Source organism: Lepisosteus platostomus, chromosome 2 (assembly GCF_059453375.1).
Source record: "Lepisosteus platostomus isolate fLepPlt1 chromosome 2, fLepPlt1.hap1, whole genome shotgun sequence".
Classification (NCBI taxonomy): domain Eukaryota; kingdom Metazoa; phylum Chordata; class Actinopteri; order Semionotiformes; family Lepisosteidae; genus Lepisosteus; species Lepisosteus platostomus.
Window position 1 is genome coordinate 74,589,821 of NC_142612.1, and position 20,881 is coordinate 74,610,701.

General features: G+C 38.3%; 2 protein-coding genes across 4 annotated transcripts in view; both read left to right on the top strand.

Annotated features, from left to right (window-relative positions):
* The first annotated feature begins 4,259 nt into the window (after positions 1–4,259).
* Positions 4,260–17,192, top strand: mfsd1 (major facilitator superfamily domain containing 1). 3 transcript variants are annotated; one of them, XM_088618307.1, is made up of 17 exons: positions 4,260–4,461; positions 6,034–6,086; positions 8,497–8,609; positions 9,224–9,266; positions 9,527–9,594; positions 9,683–9,791; positions 10,341–10,443; positions 11,320–11,418; positions 11,928–12,039; positions 12,462–12,518; positions 12,731–12,887; positions 13,406–13,503; positions 13,720–13,832; positions 14,000–14,047; positions 14,133–14,193; positions 15,671–15,782; positions 16,151–17,192. In XM_088618307.1, exons 1-17 carry the CDS (start codon positions 4,296–4,298, stop codon positions 16,208–16,210), a joined length of 1,572 nt encoding a protein of 523 aa, XP_088474433.1. In that variant the 5' UTR covers positions 4,260–4,295; the 3' UTR covers positions 16,211–17,192. The 3 variants fall into 3 exon arrangements, with proteins under 3 accessions (XP_088474433.1, XP_088474423.1, XP_088474439.1); XM_088618297.1 differs by having other exon boundaries at positions 16,174–17,192; XM_088618313.1 differs by lacking the exons at positions 15,671–15,782; positions 16,151–17,192 and adding an exon at positions 14,811–15,519 and having other exon boundaries at positions 4,261–4,461.
* Positions 17,193–19,027: 1,835 nt separating this feature from the next.
* Positions 19,028–20,881, top strand: part of schip1 (schwannomin interacting protein 1) — a 250,052-nt gene continuing 248,198 nt past the window's right edge. The window contains exon 1 of the mRNA XM_088618265.1: positions 19,028–19,119. Coding sequence (XP_088474391.1) covers positions 19,043–19,119 — 77 coding nt within the window. The 5' untranslated portion in view covers positions 19,028–19,042. The remainder of the gene's footprint in view (positions 19,120–20,881) is intronic.

The following is a 20,881-nucleotide window of genomic DNA, read 5'->3' on the forward strand; positions in this document are numbered from 1 at the left end:
ACTGTAAATAAACTATAACATTTTTTTAATTAAAATTATTTTTTTTAATATTATTATATATATTTTTAAAAAAGTCAAATCACACATTAGAGAAATCCAAAGAAGAAAATCTATCATGAAGTGGCCAACAGAATCCAGTAACGGATGTCTGAGCGTACGTATTCATCGCACCACAGCCAAGCAGCAGGTATACTGTATCACCCAGCCTGAGAAAGGCAGGCAAGGTGGTATACAGCAAGGATTCATGGCATTGGACCTTGAGGGCATAAATAATGAACTGGGGAAGAGTTGGAAAGATAATTGGTTTTGAAAACAGTTTTCTAACTATTGTCGGGTAAGAGCTGTGTGAGCATAATTTAAAACATTGAGGAAATGAATTGGAATAACGCAGATTAAAAAAATATCTCCTTTGATAAGAGAATTACTTATTATATTTTTATCTGTAATCTATACAGATTGCATTATGTATTGAATTATATATACTGTATAAAGAAACATATTTAAAAATAATGTTGGGTATAAGTGCTATGGATTTTGTTATTAGTTTTGGATTCGAGCCCTGCAGTAAGTCTATTTGGACATACAGTATGACTGACGTCTATCCAGTTGGACCGAATTCAGTAAACCAGCGGTAACCCTGGGAACTCATCAGTCCAAATCAAATAAAGAGACAGCGAGTGACTATAAATCTTCCTATTTCGTGTAGGGCGAGGTCAGGTTATGAATCGGGCTTTCTTTCTAATGACAATAATGTTTACTTGCCAAACAATCTTCATACATTAGTAATCTGGTGTACTAATAGTTCTGCTGAAGATAAAATGTGCAGCCAACATTTTCTCTGTTGCCTACTGGCAGGCAGCTAATTAGTTTATAATGGCATATGAATTGATCAATATCACCACCAGATAAGGTAAGGCTGCCATGCTTGATACTTCTGATTCAGTTTGGCATGCACTGAAGTCAATTTGTTCTTTAAGCAATTGAGTCAGAATGCTCTGGGTATTCAGGAATGCATTGTAGTCAATTTGTGCTTAAGCAGAGTCAGAATGCCCTGGGTATTCAGGAATGCATTGTAGTCAATGTGATCTTAAGCAGAGTCAGAATGCTCTGGGTATTCAAGAATGCCTTGTAATTTATTATTAGAGTTATAAAGATAAGATAAGATACATTTTTTTAACTTAATGCCCTCATAATACATATATAGAAAGCTGCTATTTATGTGATTAATCCACTAGAAAGACTTTATGTTGAGCATTCATAATTAGTGCAGATGTTCTTGCAAACCAAACACTAGATGGCACAAAAGTCAAGAAAGCTCAGAATTAAAATACTAACCTGCGAAGACTACTCGATACTGTGCAACCAAGAGCCAAACCGGGTCTATAGAGCGTGTGGGAATGTGTCCTTGGTGTAACAGAGATTTTTTCAGTACCTTCACTCTTCAGATTTGGTCTGTTAGAGAAAGACAATGGATTTAATCACTACGGGAGAAAAGTTCTGATATTCTGAGGCATGTTTGTTTTTACCTTTCCATATTCTGCACACTCTGCATTGAAAAATAAAACAGGCTGTCTCTTTGAAATAGTCAAGTGAGTACACTGGATGATTGCTTTGCATGAAACTCACTATATCAATATTTATTTACCTAAAGATTAAATAAAAATATTGTAAGAACACGGGATTTAAACACTGCATTGTTCATGGAGTCCATTACCACCTATATTTGTATAAACATTTTAGACAGCCAGCAAGCAGAAACAGTGAAACTGCCAAGCCATGTTGATTCTCTCAAGAGACTTCGCAGAATAAACAGGTACTCAAGTTTGAAAGCAAGTGTGTTTATTCTGAAACTGTCAGTAAAATTTGTGTGGGCTTAACACTGTGTAACGCTGGTGACTGCCTTGGGCACGTCAGTAAAGCATTCCCATTGAGTGAGTAATCGCCCATTTATAATGTTGGATTTTTCTCGTACGGTTAAGCAGAATCAGTATTTCTGTTGCATTTAATTTCTACATAAAAGTAGCATAAACCTGGGAACCAATTCATTCCTCATTCCTGAACAGCCACTGGGCTCGATTTTATGAAGAAAATCGGGAATGTTCAATGGATTTCAATCACATAAAAAAGCTCCCATATTAAATTATTTCACGAAGTGAAGTATTAGCCTTGATTAGCCTTGTATTAAAAAAAGAAAAATTGATTAGGCCAGATAAAAGCTAGGGCAACGATGAATTCTAAAACATGTTTTCTAGAAAGCGACACGCAGAATGGAAAATATAAAAGCAGTATTTCACATCCCAGTGCAGCATCTTTGTTTGTGGTAGAAATGATCTGCAATTCAAAGGACATGATGGTACTGGTAATATCTCATATCAAGTGGGCAGGACGTCAGTGCAGCAGGGAAAAATGAAAATCTCAGATATACAGTAGAGCTACATAATCAGAGATTAGTGTGGATTACATCTGTTCTTGCAGGATAACATTTTATCACAGGGCCTATTTACATAGATACATATGTAGTTGGATATCTATAGCAAAAGTATTCCAGCTTTCACTGTGCTAGTATAATCTTTTTAGATTACAATGAAAAAAGTCCCAATTTAGTCCTTATTTTTTATTTTTGTATTTATGTTTGCATTGCCCGATATGTATAAGTAATTGGTACATTTTAAATAGATTTTTATCTTGTGTTAGTGTCATGAAAAATGCCCTGAAAAAATTTAATTCACTGATGAGCTGTGAAATGTACATTGTTATATGGACGTGTCACGATTAAGTACAATTGCAGTAATTTACAAATGTATATTTTCTAACAGTATATGTGGGTGATTTTTAAAGAAATTGAACACAACAGCATGGCAAGTTACAGTGTGCTACTTTGCAATTTCAGCTCAAAATGGGTTCACCACTCACAAACGACTCAGTAATTTATTACCTCACCGGATTGTCCAGTGATTTACTGTAATGTCTATCCCAAGCCCTGATTAATATAATAATGAAATATGATCTCCCCTCCCAGGCAAAAGGATTATATTTAGGCTTCGAATTAATGAGCTACAACATGATTACATAGGGTTCCAGGAGGAAGGCCTGTTTGTCATGCCGAGATTAAATTTTTTGACAGATGACTCAGGTAGAATGAATTGTGGGTAGATTAAATAGCATTCATGGAAATGATATAGACCAGAATTGCTTTGCCTGTATAAAAATACCAACTCCAGGAAGACACCAGAATGTGAATGAGAACACAGAATATAGCAGTGCATGCTTACTCTATATTACTCTTCCAGATTCATTGGTTATTTTTTGTTAATTGTATCCACCTTTGTGAAACGAATTTCTTTACATCCATAAAAAAAATCTTCCAGGTTCTTTAGTAGCATTCTGAAAAGACTAAGTTTCAACTGATAGTTTCACAGAAAATGCTGCATAATTATTAGATAAATACTAAAACTTAAATGGTGAACAATTTAAACCAGCTCATGTCAGATCATTAAAAAGCTGTTGCTAACTTCTGCTGGAACAAAGAACAAACTGAAATGTATTCTAGGGAAGGTCTGTCTTTACGAGATCTTAGCCACAGAAACTAGTTCAAATGGTACTAGTGTAGCACCTGTGCACCTTCTCTTGTACATATAACTTAAGTGTTTAAGCATTTGTTTCGTGCGGGAAACCTATTACCTATTACTGAATAGCTGCAAAACATGCCAGAACAACGAATACAATCAGTTTCTAAACCTGATTTGTGGGAATTTGACACATTACAAGGGAAAGGGCATTGTTATCCCAGAATAATAAATAGGTCGCTAGCTCAGTTGTTAACTAGGACACTGGCAACCAGTCTGATCCAACAGCCACGAGCACACGTTTGGTGTTGTTTGTATCCTACATTCTTTTATCAAGCATTAAATATTTGAAATGTTTTTTTCTTGAAAAAAGAGGCAACTCGCCTTATTCACGTAGTAAAAGAAATAAACGGAGAGCTACCGTTTGAAATGCGAACACTCAGACGCAACAAGCTTACTTTTGATTTTGCCAGCCTTTCGAAGAATAAACTTTGATTTTTTTTAATAATGTTTTACACAGCCGTGGAGGCGCGCTGCGCAAACAACCTGTTTTTTTTTGCAGAATTCCGCACTAAGACATTTCACAAACCCGACAAATGTTCCTGCGGGCTAACTGCAGAACTGCACCGCAGCACGTTCATCCAAGTCAGCTGAGCGCGGACGACTGCCACGTGTTCCTGCTGGTCATATGACTGATCGTGTCTTTCTGTTTGCCATAGGAGGTGAAAGATGGCGGAGAGGGAAGAGCGGAGGGGTCTTCTAGATGAAGATAATTCTGAAGTTTCAGATCACAGAGATGGCAGTGGTCCAGGAAGACGGATGCCGTCTATCTGTGATCCTAGCACACTACTGCACAGAATTGTGGTTCTGATCTTCATGTGCTTTTTAGGATTCGGTGAGTCCGGTGTATGATTTTCGTTTCGAAAGCGACTTAAGACTTTGGTCTGAGTCCCAACACATCACATACATTGCATGATATGTTAAGTTTTTAAAAAATTAAGGCGTTAAATTACGCTTACGAGAGACGTGAGAGTTTAAAGGGCTAAAGTCCACTGATTGGATAATCTAGTTTGCTTACAAATAAAACAACTGATAATTTGATTGACTGAAAATGTAATTATAACAACAGTATATTTCGATGGCAAACTTAAGTGGGCAGCAAAATAACCTGTTAACACAGTAAACGCTTATTTAAGTCCAATTTACGTATTATTCTGCCCTGTAAAAAAAGTTGGAGGTGTTAAGTCTCTGCTCACAAACAAGACAACAAGCAGTCGCGACAAAACCGTGCAGACTCACCGCCCTTAAAGTCCTATCATTAAAGTGATAAACGTGCACACTGTTATGCAGATACAACGGGGCTCAGAGTACTCTTCATTGTTTAAGGTACCTCTTAAAACTTCATAAGCCACCTTACCCTTTTCAGCCTTTAAGGAGCACAAAACAAACAGATCCAACCACTTTGGTTCAGTTAATTAAGGAATCAAAAGTGAAACCAAGAAAACCTGGAATGTAAACCAAAATGATCAGGATTGTGAAACACTGGACTGTTCTGAATCCCCAATGCTGTGCTGGTGAAGCAGGAGGTGTTGACACTGCTGTTCTTGCCCTGTGCATGGCTGGAGAGGGCTTAAGTGTTTAGTCTTTGGGAATTTATCCCTGCAGAAAAAGCCTGGTGAAGGTGTTCCAGTAAACCTGCACTCCTGTGCTTTCGTACAAATTGTAGGCTGGAGAACCGCAGAGCTCAACTGTTGACCTTGCACAAATCTAGGTGCACTGCTCTTGTGGTAAAACTAGGCTGCAGTTTCACTAAGCGCAGCCTTCTTTCACATCTCATAAGTGCTCTGTGGCGTTTCATAACAGGTACCCTTTTCAAATGGCCCTGTCCTCATCTCAGGAGAGGAGTCGAGTTCAGCAATATAATAATAAAAATAATAATAATAATAAGTGCTTACACTTATGTAGTGTTTTCTGGACACTCCTCTCAAAGCGCTTTACAGGTAATGGGGACTCCCCTCCACCACCACCAATGTGCAGCATCCACCTGGATGATGCGACGGCAGCCATAGTGCGCCAGAACGCTCACCACACATCAGCCATCAGTGGGGAGGAGAGCAGAGTAATGAAGCCAATTCATAGATGGGGATTATTAGGAGGCCATGATTGGTAAGGGCCAATGGGATATTTGGCCAGGACGCCGGGTTACTCTTTTCGAGAGACACCCTGGGATTTTTAATGACCACAGAGAGTCAGGTCCTCGGTTTTAAGTCTCATCCGAAGGACGGCACCTGTTTACAGTATAATGTCCCCGTCACTATACTGGGGCATTAGGACCCACGTGGACCGCAGGATGAGCGCCCCCTGCTGGCCCCACTAACACCTCTCATATAGGATGCCAGTCAGGAATAGACCTTTTTGCTCTTCAAATTAAGAGCACAATCTGACGGATCAAGCCTTTTTCTTGCAGGTAGCTACTTTTGCTACGATAATCCAGCAGCACTTCAGACTCAGGTCATACAGGTAAGTTTTTGTATTGGGGGGGGAAATTGCCTCTCTGTGCCCATGTCCAGTGTTGTTGAATATGTGTGGATTTAGCAAATTACAGGAGTTCTAAGTAGAGAGAGTGGTTGTGTTTACAAGGGTGATAAAGGTAGCAGTATTGTATTGGTATGTTTTTTTTCTATTCTGAAGTTTTTGGCTGTATGTATTCAATAATGTAATTATTCAATTAAAGTGTTCAAAGCCGACAAAGACCAAGATGTCACTTTTCACTTGATATGAAACACGATTGTGTCTCTAATCCCTGAGAGCCAGAGTATTTTTCAATAACTCAGTTCCTGGAGGGTGTGGTGTCTTCTGTTTTTTTGTTCATGCCACGTTCTCTTGTTACATGGTTGGTCTCTATTTAATTAGCTGCACAATTATAAACCTTCTATTCAGGCTCTGAGCTGAATTACAGGTAACTGTTCCCTTAATGAAGTGAATATCTTGTGCAGTCAATTGTAAAGACCTCGAGAAAAATCCTATATATATCTAATTCAGAAAATAATTAGGTTGTTTAATTGACTACTCAGGTCAACACAAACACCAGAAGAAACAAGGCCCTCCAGCAACTGAATTTAAGACCCCTTAATTTACACTGATGAAGCCCAAAAATGTTACCTTATCCTTGTAATTAGTACCATCAAGTAATTAAGATACGAATTAGAAAGGAAGGCAGAGGACTTGCTGATTTATCCCCATCCCTGGTTCAGAGTATGGAAAGAAACTCTGGACTGTAAAGTTTTTAAAGGTCCTAGTTGATTTCAAATAGATTTTGTAGATTGAAATTAAATCATTTTGGCTAATTCAATTTGCTTGAGTCTGTAAATCTGGGCAACTCCAATCCACTCCATTACTGACGTTTGCTACAACTAACTCCTTAATTTAATTGATAATTAGCTAGATCAATAGAGCAAAGAACTGGTTGCAGGAGATTGCAGATTGAGTAGCCTTGATCTATAGTCCCATCTGCTGATAGGATGGGATTTCATTGTATAAACTGCAGGTATCGTTACCATGGGTGTTGTCATTCATGTAACCCTCCAGCATTCACTTAGGCTGTTTTCAGAAAATTATTTAACCACATTAAATAGTATAAAGGGCCTAAATAGATTTGCTGTCTCTCGGGGCAAGCCTTATTTCTAAATAGATTTTGCTTTGTCCTATTGAAAAAAGAACTGATGCCAATTTTATTTAAGCAAATATCAGACAATATGATTATAATAAAGTCAATAGACCATCAAATGTTATACTTTTCATTAAGGTTTGTTGGCAGAAAATCAAGTACCTGACCAGTGTCTGTGGCGTAACGTTTTTGTTCCACAAAGTGTTTAAACATACTCACCCCTTCTAGTTCTGACTGGAAGTCAAAGCAAAGCAAACAGTCACATGGAGAAGATTACACAGTTGCCACATTTTCTTTTTAACTGTTCTGATCCATGTAATTCAGCTAACACTAAAAAGGATAAAAGAATCATTTGAGTTTGATGGACTTGACAGCTTCTGCTGTATTTGCACAAGCAGAAATGGGTTCCTCCAAGTACCTGAATAATAGAGGTGGAAATTTAGCTTAGTTCTCCATTATACTGTTATATGTGCTAACATTAGCCGACATTCTCTGATCATCAGATTTACAGATTTGTTCTGCCGAAGTCTTTGCTTTTAATCGGGTCAACATTAATTTTGTTAAATGAGCATCCTACCTTTTCTACAGACACCTTTTATGGTAACCAAGCATATTGCCCTTTCATTTTACCCTCATCTCCACAGTTTATCCCTGGTGTTCTGGGTACATTCCACGCTGGGTTTGCACAATCTAGCCTAACTAAATTGTGAAGTGTTTCTTAAACGTATATTAACATTCAGGTGTTCTGCCATATTGGGTTCATTAATGTGCATTGTCTTTGCACTTCAGGTTGTCCATGTGTGATGAGTGAGTAGTTCAGTGGAGAAGTAGATATCCTAGTTAGTGGAATGCTGTTACCCATTGCAAAGAACACCAGAAGTGTTCTAAATCAATCAACCAGTCTCCAACCATGCTCCAGATTATTTTCATTGACTTGTAGATTGTATATCCTGTACTGCATTTTTACCTTGGTCTCTTTAATGCTCTGTCAAGTTGCAGATGCATGTACTCAAGCTTTATAAAACAGGATAATCCATTAATTAGGTGTGATAGCTTAGTCCATGTTTACATCTCCACGATACTTCTATTTTGATTGTTAGGGTCTGTGAGTGCTTGGTAACTCATGATTGAGATGTTTTGATCTACTTTAAGAACTAAAGCGGTCAATTCTGATTTCAGCAACCACGAGGTTTTCAAATTATGATGCTTTATACGTCTTAAGTAATTTTGTTTTGATATGGTATTCATTTATCTTCCTGGCAGGATATGCAACTCAACACTTCTAAGTTCATGCAGTTGTATGCATGGTATTCCTGGCCGAATGTTGTGCTCTGCTTCTTTGGAGGCTTTTTGTTGGACAGGGTTTTCGGTATCAGGTAGGTGCTGAGGTTTAATGCATGTTTTCAGAGTGAATCTCAATGCGCTCAGACCATATCAAAAAAGAACAGTGATGTATTGTATAATTTGCACAAATTTGATATTTTGAATCGTCTCCAGCCTTATATGCCCTGAATAACTTTCCTGTAAAAGTTGGTTATAATATTCTCATCTATTGATGGTGATTGCAGCTTTTAGCCTGGGGGGTTTCAGTCACCATGCTTCTGACTCCTCACAGGCGTGAACCGGAAACAGTGGGGAATTCCACTATGGCTTAAGGCTGGCCTCCCGCTGCAGGAGAATTCAACATGACCCCGTTCAGCATAAATTTACACCACCATAGTGGGGCTATTGCTATTGCAGTGTGCCCCTGAATAAGATTCAAATCTCTTATGCTGGACAGTCCCCAGAACTGAGCCACACAGCAAGTGTCCAGGCCGCTGGTCTAGCAGATTGCACAGAGAAGAGGTTAAATTAAGCGAACAGGGTGACAGTTTGATTTACATCACTATATAAGAGGCTTGGAATGAGCCTTGCCTCTTCTTTCTGTAAAATATATATTTTTTTATTTTTTGCAAAGTAAAACTTTTCCTCCTTAATGTGTCCTTTTCAGGTTAGGTACAATAATCTTTAGTCTCTTCGTCTGCTTTGGACAGGTAAGTACTTGTGATATTTTTCTCCAGCTAAAGAGTAAGGTTAATCCTCTATCGATGAAGTTTCAATATTTCTCAAAGATGTCATCATGTATAATTTATCAAATTAAAACCATGTTTGGCTTTTATTGATTTTGAACAATGTTAGGATTATAAAACCCTTCCTTTTAAAGATTATCCAGAAGACGCGTATTTGTTTTTTAACTTTGTGCAGTTTTTACTGTTGCTTGACTTTTGATATGAATTGTCCAAATCATCCCTAGGTTATTTTTGCAGCAGGTGCATTATGTAATGCCTTTTGGTTGATGGAACTTGGAAGGTTTGTGTTTGGGTAAGTGTCTCCTTCAAATGTACCATGACGTATCATATCCATTCCCACACTATGCAAATATAGTTTTGCTCTTATTTTGGTTGTTCAGGATTGGTGGCGAGTCCCTGGCTGTTGCTCAGAACACGTATGCTGTCAGCTGGTTTAAAGGAAAGGAGCTGAACTTGGTCTTCGGTCTCCAGTTAAGCATGGCTCGATTAGTAAGTGGACTAGGAAGAAAAATGTTTACATCCTAAGACTGAGGGATAGAATGCAAGTAAATTGATTTTTGTTCTAAAACGAAGACGGGTAGATCTTAATTTCACATCCCACTGCATGCACAAAGAATGCTGGAATTTTCATGTTCATCTTGCGCGATAGATGTTATGTATGATATGACGTGGAAATATAGTCATGCGATTTCCCCCTAGGGCACCTTGGGAAATGAGATTTTCCACTGTCTCAATAAATTGTCCTTTAAAATGCTATAATAAAAACATTATAATCTTTGAGATATAATAAAGTTGTCATCAGTAATGCATGCATGTCAGCATGTGATACAGTTGAAGAGGATAAACCTGCAGCTTTCAGGCATCTTGGTAAAATTGCGTTCTGTGATTTACATAGCTTTATACTTCACGAAATGTGTTAGAAAATGAGGGTTATAAGTCATCTTTTTTTAAGATAGTTTTGCAGTGTGCTTTCACCGTAATGTTTAATTGTGCTTAATCAGTCAGGTGTCTGAAAAGTTCCTGTCGTTTGACCTCTAGGGCAGCACGGTAAACATGAACATTATGGGATGGATCTACTCGAGGATAGCGGCCCTGGTGGGCTCTTCAGGTCACACCACACTGGGCATTACTCTGATGATAGGTGGGCCCAGTCTGTTGCTGGCTAATGGAGCTTCATGATCTTTTCTGAACTTCTTTTTCTTTTTTTGGGGCAAGAATGGTTTCAATAGTCCTATTGTCAAATAATCCAGAAAGGCCTAAGTTAAAATCTTTTGAAAGGGGGATCTTAAGCTGCTAAATTTTAAGATGCAGGCCTTGCGTTTTGGTTGGGTGCTCAAAAAAAATCCTTAGTCTAGTCAAATAGAGTAGCACTGTGTCAGTGTTGTAACGGCATTGCCAAGTTTTTGTAACTTTATCCCGTTTATATGTACATGTTCTGGACAAATTGTTGTAAGCAGTTTCATTTTGCAATACAGTTCAGCTTCCATTTCCTTGGCTGCATGTAACTAAATACCAGCACTGATGGTGGGTTAGGGTTTCAAAGGCTTCATGTTTTTATATTAATGCTAGATGTAAAGGAAACCTGAAAGTACATTTTAGTCCAGTACCTGTAAGTAATACACTTTGTTATAGGAACCTTAGATAATCCTTACATTGTTGAATATGACAATGATCATTCTTAGTTTTTGAAATTCGACTCAATCAACATTTTTAATTGTAATTAGCTTGCAACCTGAAATTTTCTTACTCCAGTACAGGAACTGGTTTTTGACGTATTCAACTTTTTTCAAGACCTACTGCTGTGTAAGGTTTCACTTCTAATGAGAGATACTAACATACTGCTATGATGCGGATGTCAGGTCAAGAAATGGCATTGCATAGTTCTGTTGATACTTTCTGCATGGTTCAGGTATTGTCGTGCTTGACTTATTTCCTGTCCTTCTGTGAGTGACCAGAAATGACAAAATTAAGTGATTTCTTGCCTTTAGATTGACCTATGCTGCTCTTTATTTTTTAGGTTCTGCCACTTGTATTTTTTCTTTAATTTGTGCACTGATCCTGGGTTACCTAGACAAGAGAGCCGAGAGAATCTTAAACAAAGAGCAGGGTAAAACCGGTGAGTCCTGTTCTTTAACAAAGAGTCGGAACTGTGGATTTTCACTTGACAGCAATGATCAGCTACTCTAGAAGTTTCTTGGTCTCGGCTTTGAGAGCTGGAAAGCCCAAGTTCCTTCATCTTGATGGTCACAGTTTACGGAATAATAGTCGGGTGAATACAGAGAGGACTTAAGGAAAGAGTGCTTTACGCTGTACTCATTTTTTTCAAATATTGGAATGCTAGTCATGAACCATATTGTTCTCAGAATGTCCCCACTTGGTGTGGTGCCTTATACTTAACCTTTAATCTGAAGTTATCAACAATATGTTTTATTGCATATGTTATGTGCAGAACATGTCTACATAAATTAAGTGCAGTCTGAATTTGTACATCTTCTTGCAGGTTCCCTGCACTTAATATTAGGTAGTCCAGGATTTCTCATGATTAGAGTTGGTCTTTTTTTTTTTTGAAAAATGCTTGAAATGTTTTCTTGGTAAAGCTTCAGGTTGTTTCTGTTTTTTCTTTAGGTGAAGTTATTAAGCTGACAGATGTGAAAGATTTCTCACTTTCCCTGTGGCTCATTTTCCTGATATGTGTTGGTTATTATGTAGCAGTCTTTCCATTCATTGGACTTGGCCAGTAAGTGTACACAAAACTTTAGAAATAGCATAAACTAAACAGCTGTGTTTAATGGAAAAAGTACTATTTGAATTTTGACAGATAAAGCTTGGACAGAAGGCATCTGCCATTTTGTTTTCGTGATAGTAAACAGAGGCAGCTCCTACTGATATTACTTAGCAACCTAGTGATGAAGGACTTTTGTTAAATTAATTTGATAAATGAAAAGGGTATTCAGAACTTTCTCACTAGGTTCCAGCTTTAAGCTTCTGTATAATACTAATAGAAAGCAGTAATTAGAGTTGCTTTGAACAGGATAAATCAATTTATATCTGTAAGTTAATGTAGTCAAGCCTATTTATATCCCATTCATATACCAATTAAATTTTAAATAATCATTTGTCCAGCCCAATTTCAATAGATTTTCTAACATTTTTTCTTAGGGTCTTCTTCATTGAAAAGTTCAACTTTTCTCCAGCTCAAGCCAGAGCAATTAACAGGCAAGTTCCCATTATAGACTACATCTGTGTTAATGTATATTGGTAAAATATACCTCATTTGGAGCATTTTAATAAAAATCTGGGCCTCATTTGGCATGCAGCAAGGTTCAGTGTGGTGGTGTTGACCTCTCACAAACTAGTCTTTGCTTTATTAGAGTTAATTTGTCTGTTTTTTGAACAAATAATAATTCCTGGCTTTAATTTTTCCACAGCATTGTATACATCATCTCAGCCCCTGCATCTCCCATTTTGGGGTTTTTGGTGGACAGAGTTGGGAAGAATGTGATCTGGGTTCTGTGCGCTGTATTGACCACTCTTGCGGCACATCTGATGCTTGCTTTTACCTTCTGGAACCCCTGGATAGCAATGGTAACACTTCCTGACATTTGTTCATGCAGAATAGCTGCAGTGTGGTGTCGGAGACATGTACAGTATGTATTAAGTGTAGTGCCTCATTAAACAAAAGCATCTGCTGGCATAAACTTGTTGACCTTCTATGCATGTTGAAAAGATGTTGCGGATCATTGAGTGTTTATTCTTTTAACCCTTGTTGCACACCTTTTTTTAAATTCTCTTTTATAAACATTTACAAGTTTTTTTTGCCATGAAATATTAGTGACACTGCCTACGGTATGTAAACATTGGCATTATAGGCATTAAGAAGTGGTTTTCTTCTAGGATTTTAGTGATATTGGCAAAGCAATATGTCAAAAGACTAGGGAATGCGGTGCTGTACTTAGTGAGGTTGCCCCGGTTATTAAAATTCCAGATCGGAAAATTTTAAAGGTTTTAATCTTCACTAATTGGTAAATGCCAGAGACATTTTTTGGTTTTCTTCTCAAGCGGTGACTTGCAAATGTTCGTTTTTGTTCTCCCTTCTCTCTTAGTGTTTACTGGGACTGTCGTATTCACTTCTTGCTTGCGCATTGTGGCCAATGGTGGCTTTTGTTGTTCCAGAACATCAACTGGGAACTGCCTATGGCTTGTAAGTGATTCAGATTAAGTGAACATATGGAGATGTAGCACAGCATTTAAAAGTGTCTGCCTTTTCTATTAGAGCTGAACATAAAAACAAGCATGGTTATATGTTTTGCTTAATTGAAGCTGGAATAACAGTTATCGGTTGATTTGTTCTTATTTACCATTGAGATTCAGTACAGAAGATGGCAATAACTTTTCACTTCTGTTCCTCTCTTTTCAGCATGCAGTCCATCCAGAATTTAGGACTTGCCCTAATTTCTATTGCTGCTGGATCCATACTGGACAGTCGGGGATATTTGTTTCTTGAAGTCTTCTTCAGTTCCTGCGTTTGTTGTAAGCACTGTGGAAATTTTAAGGTTTTCTACATTCAAAAATGTAGACTTTTCTGTAATATGTAGAGTGGTTAGATGGAACACATTTTCTGCTCTAATGTCTAATTGGAATGTCTTTTACAGAGCAATTGCATAGGTCACTGTTGAATTCTTCTCTCCTCTTTTTAGTGGCATTGATAGCTGTGGTGGTACTTTACTTCGTAGATTTTCTCAGAGGTAAGACAGTGAAGCTTGACACGAGCATCTTATGTTTTCTTTATCACTGTGATTATGGTTTAAAATATATATTTTTTAATTCTAGGAGGAGAACTTAATCTATCAGCATCCCAGAGAGGAAAACTTAAAGAGGTTTCGGCAGCTGAGTAAGTAGAAAGCATGAGGTTGAGTTGAAATCTTGTAGTAAAGTAAGAAGGTCTGTGTTGATAGTTTAAACTTTTCAAGTACCCCCACTTTGCCTGTGACCATAAACTCTGGGATTATGGATCTTTTTGCACTTGTTCAAAGGCACAGTTAATCAATCACTATTGCTAGGATAATCTGGCATGAGTACACGGCATATGTTTGACTTGTAGGCCTAGCATTTTATAGCAATGGTTCTCAAACCTCTGTTTTTCTGCTATTGATCCTTCTACTTTGCTAAAAATGTTTTTCAAACAACACAGCTGGGAGGGTGTTTTAAAATGGTGTGAGGTTTTTCAAGTGTTTTGTTCTTTCCTTTCACTAAATACAAGTAAACTGAGGTCAGGATGCTCTGGGGTTCTGCACAGCATTAGTCAGAGTTGGAATATTGTTGCCATTCTGTTTTAGTTTTTATCCCACTTCACTGTTTTGACAACTTGTCTTTGACCATTGTGTACCTGTGTGATCCCTAAATATTTTGTAACACATGGCAGTGCTTGCCTCATTTTGTCTAACCTGCATGCTTTCCGCACTCACAAATTTTCTCGAATAACTTTCACTATACTGTAATGTCTTACAGGTGAGGATATTGAGTAGCATCCTGAAGTAAACTTCCAGTGGTCACCAAGTCCTCAAGCTGAAGAATCAATTCTCAATTACATTCTCACCTTGGGCATTACCACAAACACTGACACAATCATTTTCTACAGCTAACCTGTGTGTGACTGAAATAATACTACAGAAATTCTGTAGGCTTTTGTGTTTAAGATGATGGTATATGGGGGTAAATTACCTTTTAACATTAGTCTATTCATGTGAAGCGTGTACATAATCAAATGGTGTTTTTTACTGTAAAGGTTTTTGCAAAATTTTCACTTTGTATATATTCGTTTGAATATAAAATCAGATTTATATAGCATTTCAAATTTAGAGCATTATAAGAGTAATTTTTGTATTGCTGCTTCAATGTGTTTTAAAGGCTGCTACATTTAATGTTACAGAAATGCGTCACTATAGCAAATGTTGCCTCCAAAATCTTTTTAAATTGTAGACTGCAGAGCAGCTTCTGGACCAGTGCACTTTGGTTTAACAGATTTTACATTTTCTTAATGCTCGCATTCTTTTACTAATGTAATTTTGAGAAGGATGAGTATCCTGAAGCTTCTTTCAGTCTGACATCTGTGACCCTGCTGGGCACTCGCGTCCGCATGAGATCAAATCCTGCTGCGTATGTAATCGTTGTACTTCTGCAGTGTATTCATGAAGTAAAATAAACGTTTTGTTTCCTATTCAGTTTGTCTTGTTTGTTTTGACTAACATGGGGAAATATTTGTAATGAACTATTGAATGCTCCTGTCCATAAGATTTTCCCTTAGCTAATTACTCATGGAAATATATCGATCAATATTCTGGTTTTGAATGCAATTCCTATCTTTTCAGAACTGAGAAAAGAGCACATGTGCACCAGCAGAAAGATGAGGACTTGGCCCGATTGAAGCCCATGTCAGCTTTTGGACTGAGAAACCGTTATCTTTCCAGGCTTGGTGCACAGGTAAGCATTTAGTGATAACTGTGACAGCTTGGTAGACTTCTTTGAAAAAGCAATTTTTTTGTGTTCAGCATTCTGGCAGTGGTTGCTCGGAACAGAGTTAGTGTTGACCGCAGGAACCACATTTCTCCTTGACTTCACTGCAAGGCTGCAGATGTACAACAGCTGCAGGGGTCTCTATTGTATAGGTTTTCCAGCACAGGCTTACTTAGACAAAAAGTAACGCCTACATTTGCTGCTGGATTGGCTTGGAAGACTTTTTAAAATGTAAATTTGATCCTTGTTATACATCTTTAAAATTGAGCACTAATTTGTGATGTCTCCCACCCCCCCTTCCTTGTTTTAAATTTCTTCAGCTGTAGTGTTCTTAGTCATTTTTGGTTTTTGTCTGCAGCTGCCTGACCACTATTGTACCCACCTGTCTTCATTAGCACACAGGAGCGTCCTTAAATAGTTGTGTTACTTTTACAACTACCTAAGCCAAAGTCTTTGAAAGGAGGCTTGGATTGAAGTCCTGATCAGCAAATTTCATTCTCTACTGTGTTTACTGTAACTTGGTGTTTTGGGAATTATTCTTCTGTGATGCACCTTAAAGGTGGGATTTTAAAAACCCTGTGATCTGTAGAATATTTTTTTTTTCTTGTGGGTTCTTTTTTAAAAACCCATAAGTGATTGATTGTACTTTTTTACATTTAGGTTAATATTTCTTCATTTACACTGTGATAACTTTGTTCAAATTGTCTACAGCAGATAATTTGGCCTTGGACATATGGGTTAATTAATGTATTTGTGTCATTAGTTTGCTTTCAAAAAAATATTTTGAATTTATAAGCATAAGGATGGCAAGTGTGAAAAGCACCTATGCAAGATGAAACTCTTCAATACTGCACTTGTGCATGGTCTTCAGTAAAGATGAGTTACAAACTCAAAGGCATTGCTTTTTTTGGCTTAAACCTCGACTGTTTACAAACATGCTTACAGTATATCTAGGTAACATTTGTTATGCATCTCAAGTCTTAAAGTGTGACCATACATTATCCAGTGTGTGAATCAACCTGTCCTACTTGGATTCAGCTTCACTGATATTGACACTGTAAGTGAATTTTAATTGTGTACTTACTGCAATACACTCCCAACACATGAAGTTCTGATAATTGTATTTTAGGTATCCTTACTGTCAGTAGTGCTAAACATACTTGAATATTAGCTGAATCCCATACCTCTGCATGTTTTTTTAAAGTGTTGATTGGTATCGGAAAGCCCGTTCATTTAAAGGAATATAAACATCAGTAGGCTGTGTTTTTTGGAGTATGAAATTTGCTTTAATTCATGAGAAGAATATTTTTTGTACATGCAAATTTGTCATTCTGGTCCATTACTACCAAGCTTCAAATAAAGTTTCTTCATAATACCGTTGCTGTCAAGTTGACTTTATACATGTAACAACACTAGTTTTGCAAGGCCAAATTTTATAACTGATGTTAATTGCAGAAATGGCAAATAAGTCTAGTACACTGATTTGTTTGAAGTACTCCTGTGCATTATTTTAATAGGATGGTTCAGAAGGTTCTAATAAAATTGCAGTACAACTGTTTATACTTAAATATTCAAACACCAAAAAAAGGTTTAGCGGTGCAATTTTCTCTGAACAAGATTATCAAAGTCACCCTTTCCCCATTAAAGTTTGCCTGCAAAAGACGAAGCCTAAATAATGGCTTTTGTCATGTATTTAACTTGGAAAACTATTGCAAGTCTGCTTTGAGGAAGCATCTTATACAATTCAGAAATTCCTTTCAGGACATTAAAAAGGAACTGCGTCGCTACTTCGATATTTTAGGGTTAGAATTGGCATCGACGAGTGCATATCAAACCACAATGAAAAAATGTACACAGTAACGTGTAAAGCCTCCAATTTACATCACAAAATAGACTAAATTTCTTGTTTCGCTTAACTCTGCGGATCACGTTGGAACATTTGTGGTGATGTGTCTGCTGTGCAGAGTGTATATGTTCACCTGTACATCATATTACATGAGTTTTAAGAGTGACTCGTGAGCAGGAAGGGGCATATCACCTTGTGATTTCTCGCAAACTCTGGCTCTCACCCATGAAGAGATCATGGATTTGCAACAAAATGGCAACTATACAGTACTTCAACAAAGTTCAGGGTTTTGTGTTTAATTCGGAATTTGTAAAATTGTGTTACCGTCAATTGTTTAGTTACCAAGATTTAATAACCGGTCTGAGAAGTTGGGACTGCAGTTCCCCTTTAAAACTGGATAAACTCTCCAGAGCGCGTGAAATAAAGCATAAAGCAGGACATTATTAGAATTATTTTTGGTTGCTGAAGTGTCCTGATAAAACCGTGTTCACCCCCGTCTTTATTTTCGAAAGCTGAATTCTTTACATCCAACTGTACTCGGTGTTGACCTTACTATCCTCTAATTGAATAGCAAAGAAAATCTGTTCATGCAAGCCATTTTTTCCAGTCAATTTAAAGCATTTTAATAATCTAGTACTTCCATCTCAGCCTGTCGTTTCACAGTGTCCACTCTGTTTGCTTGGTTGCCTTTATCTCTGATTTGCAGTCCATGTGTTCTTGGCAACAAAATCCGACAGGTGTCTAATGTTTTGTGTGCTTCTCTCCCGAAGTTCTTATTTCCGGTTTGTTGTTGCCCTGGGCTGGCTTATTACTTTTGACAGCCGGGTGTACTTTATTTCTGCCTAGCTGAGCAAGAAGGCGACCTCTCTGGCTGTCTGTCGATGTAAAATAAAGAATCGGATTGATGCAGCTGTTAAAACTCACGATCGGTCTCCAGATTTTATACGAAAGCATGACAAAATTAAGAACGGTGCAATCTTCAGTGAAGTCCACACGAACGATTAAGTAGATCATGCGGGTAATGTGAAAAGGCACAAAACAAAGCACAAAAAGGAGGGATACCACCGTGATGGTCCGAACAGATTTTCGGCGGATTTCCTTTCCAACGTTAATTTTTTCTTCAGCCCTCCATAATGTCTTAATCATTAAACAGTTGCAAGCGCATATGATGAGGAAGGGTATCAGAAAACCCGTGATGGTCAGAACCACACCGTAGGGGAAATATGCCTGGAAGTTATCGGGGCTGGTCAAGTCATAGCACACAGTCATGTTGTTAATAACGCCTGAACGGGCAAAAACAACCGTCGGTAAGAGCTCTGTAGTCACAAAGATCCAGGTTGCTGCTGAGGCGAGAATTGCGAGTTTTTTCGTCCGGTAAGGCATGGACCTCAAAGGAAAGCAAACTCCCAGGAAGCGGTGGACGCTGATGCACATCAAGAAGTTGATGCTGCAGTACAGGTTAGTGTAAAAAAAGAAACGCACCGCCTTACAAGCAAAATCACCGAACACCCAGACGTCGTCCATAGCGTAGCTCACAATCAGCAGAGGCAAAGACAGGACATACAGGAGGTCGGCCACCGCTAAATTCACTAAGTAAATCACCGAGCAGGTCCAGGTTTTCGTTCTGCAACAAATCTGCCAGAGCAGAGTTCCATTTAAAGCCAGTCCAAAAACAAGCACCACACAGTACGTGAGAGGAAGGAGATATTGTTTATAAGCCTCTGACACCGGGCAATATGTTCCATTAGTCGAATTTAAAGCCAAGAAGAGAGAATTATTCCCAGTCATTGTTTTAAACCACTTATACAGTACATATAAACTTATTGAAAGATAGCGTTATTTCTTTTTGAAGCGTTTCCTATAGTATTCATGTCCACGTCTCTGGGTTCACCATTCAACTTTAAAAAACAAGGAAAAATTGGTTTAAATTCCAGCTTTCTGCCAAAGTCTAATTACGCTTGGAATTGTATCCAGATGGTTATGATTCCAATGTTATCGCAGCTACAGCGACGTACTGTATGCAGGTTGTTGCCGGTTCTCTTTGATTTTTATATCAGGTTATTTGTACTGTGCAAGTAACGCCTTATTTTTAAATAAAGCAACGCAGTGCTTCCCTTGTTTGTTTTCAACGTTGCGGCTTTTACTCAAGTCCAGCCTCACTGAGCGCATATGAAAATAAAGTTTGAAAACCGGCGTCTCGTTAAAAAAACGGACAAAATCCACACCAGAAAAGGGACTCGCCAACTTCTCCACTTGTGACGTGGAACCCCATGAAAGTTTAGAAATGAATTCGTTCAAGGGATCCACCTTGACGAGGTTAGGATGCTAAGGATCTTTCAGAAACCGTGACCACACCATGCACCATGACCACACGGGCTTGCCGAACGAGAAATTCAAATCTAGAAAAGGAAAATGAAGGTTCTTGAAGATGACTGACATGACTGGTCGCCTTCACTTGAATGAAATGGCAAAATCGGGTTCTCCATAGAAAGAACAAATTACAGCATTGCGTTATGTCTTGACTATGGTTCTTTTTTGACCAACGCCAAATTTCTCAAATGTACAGTAGCATCGTATTTTGTGCACCATTGCACCCAAAGGAAACTTGCCAACACCAAGCCACCGGAATTGGGAAGACATTTATTCGTGGATATACAGTAATTTGTGGCCAGCACTAGTTGACAGAGGAATGCGCCCCGTCTAGGTGTTACTGCTACTGCTGTAGCTGACAGCATAGTACTGTGGCCCTGTCTCCAATTCCGCTGCTCCCCGTACCATATACAGTACTGGAAAAGGATCCGCGTTTAAGAAACGTGATAACCACACTTCGATCTGAGGAGTACCTATACAGACTGTGGAATGGCGGTTCTTCAGTGAGAGGAGCAAACGCCACATACTGTACAAGAGGGTGTAAGTGACATGAACAGGACAACAGCCAGTGGGCACAAACTACGGCAATCCTGATCGCGTATACTGTATAATAGTGTGATTTCTGTAGTGTTCAACGTAAGCAACACTATATAGTGCTGGCATTCGGTGCATTCTCGTCCTCACGCACAAATGCGACGGTTGAACAGGTTCTCAGATGATTAAGGATACACAACCTGCCAACTGGTTGCCTTTAAAGACGGACATTAAACGATTCTTTTCCACCCGTTTTCTAACCTCTTCTTCTAGTACAGGCTCCTGAGAGAGCCGGAGTCCGTCTCGGCAAGACAGG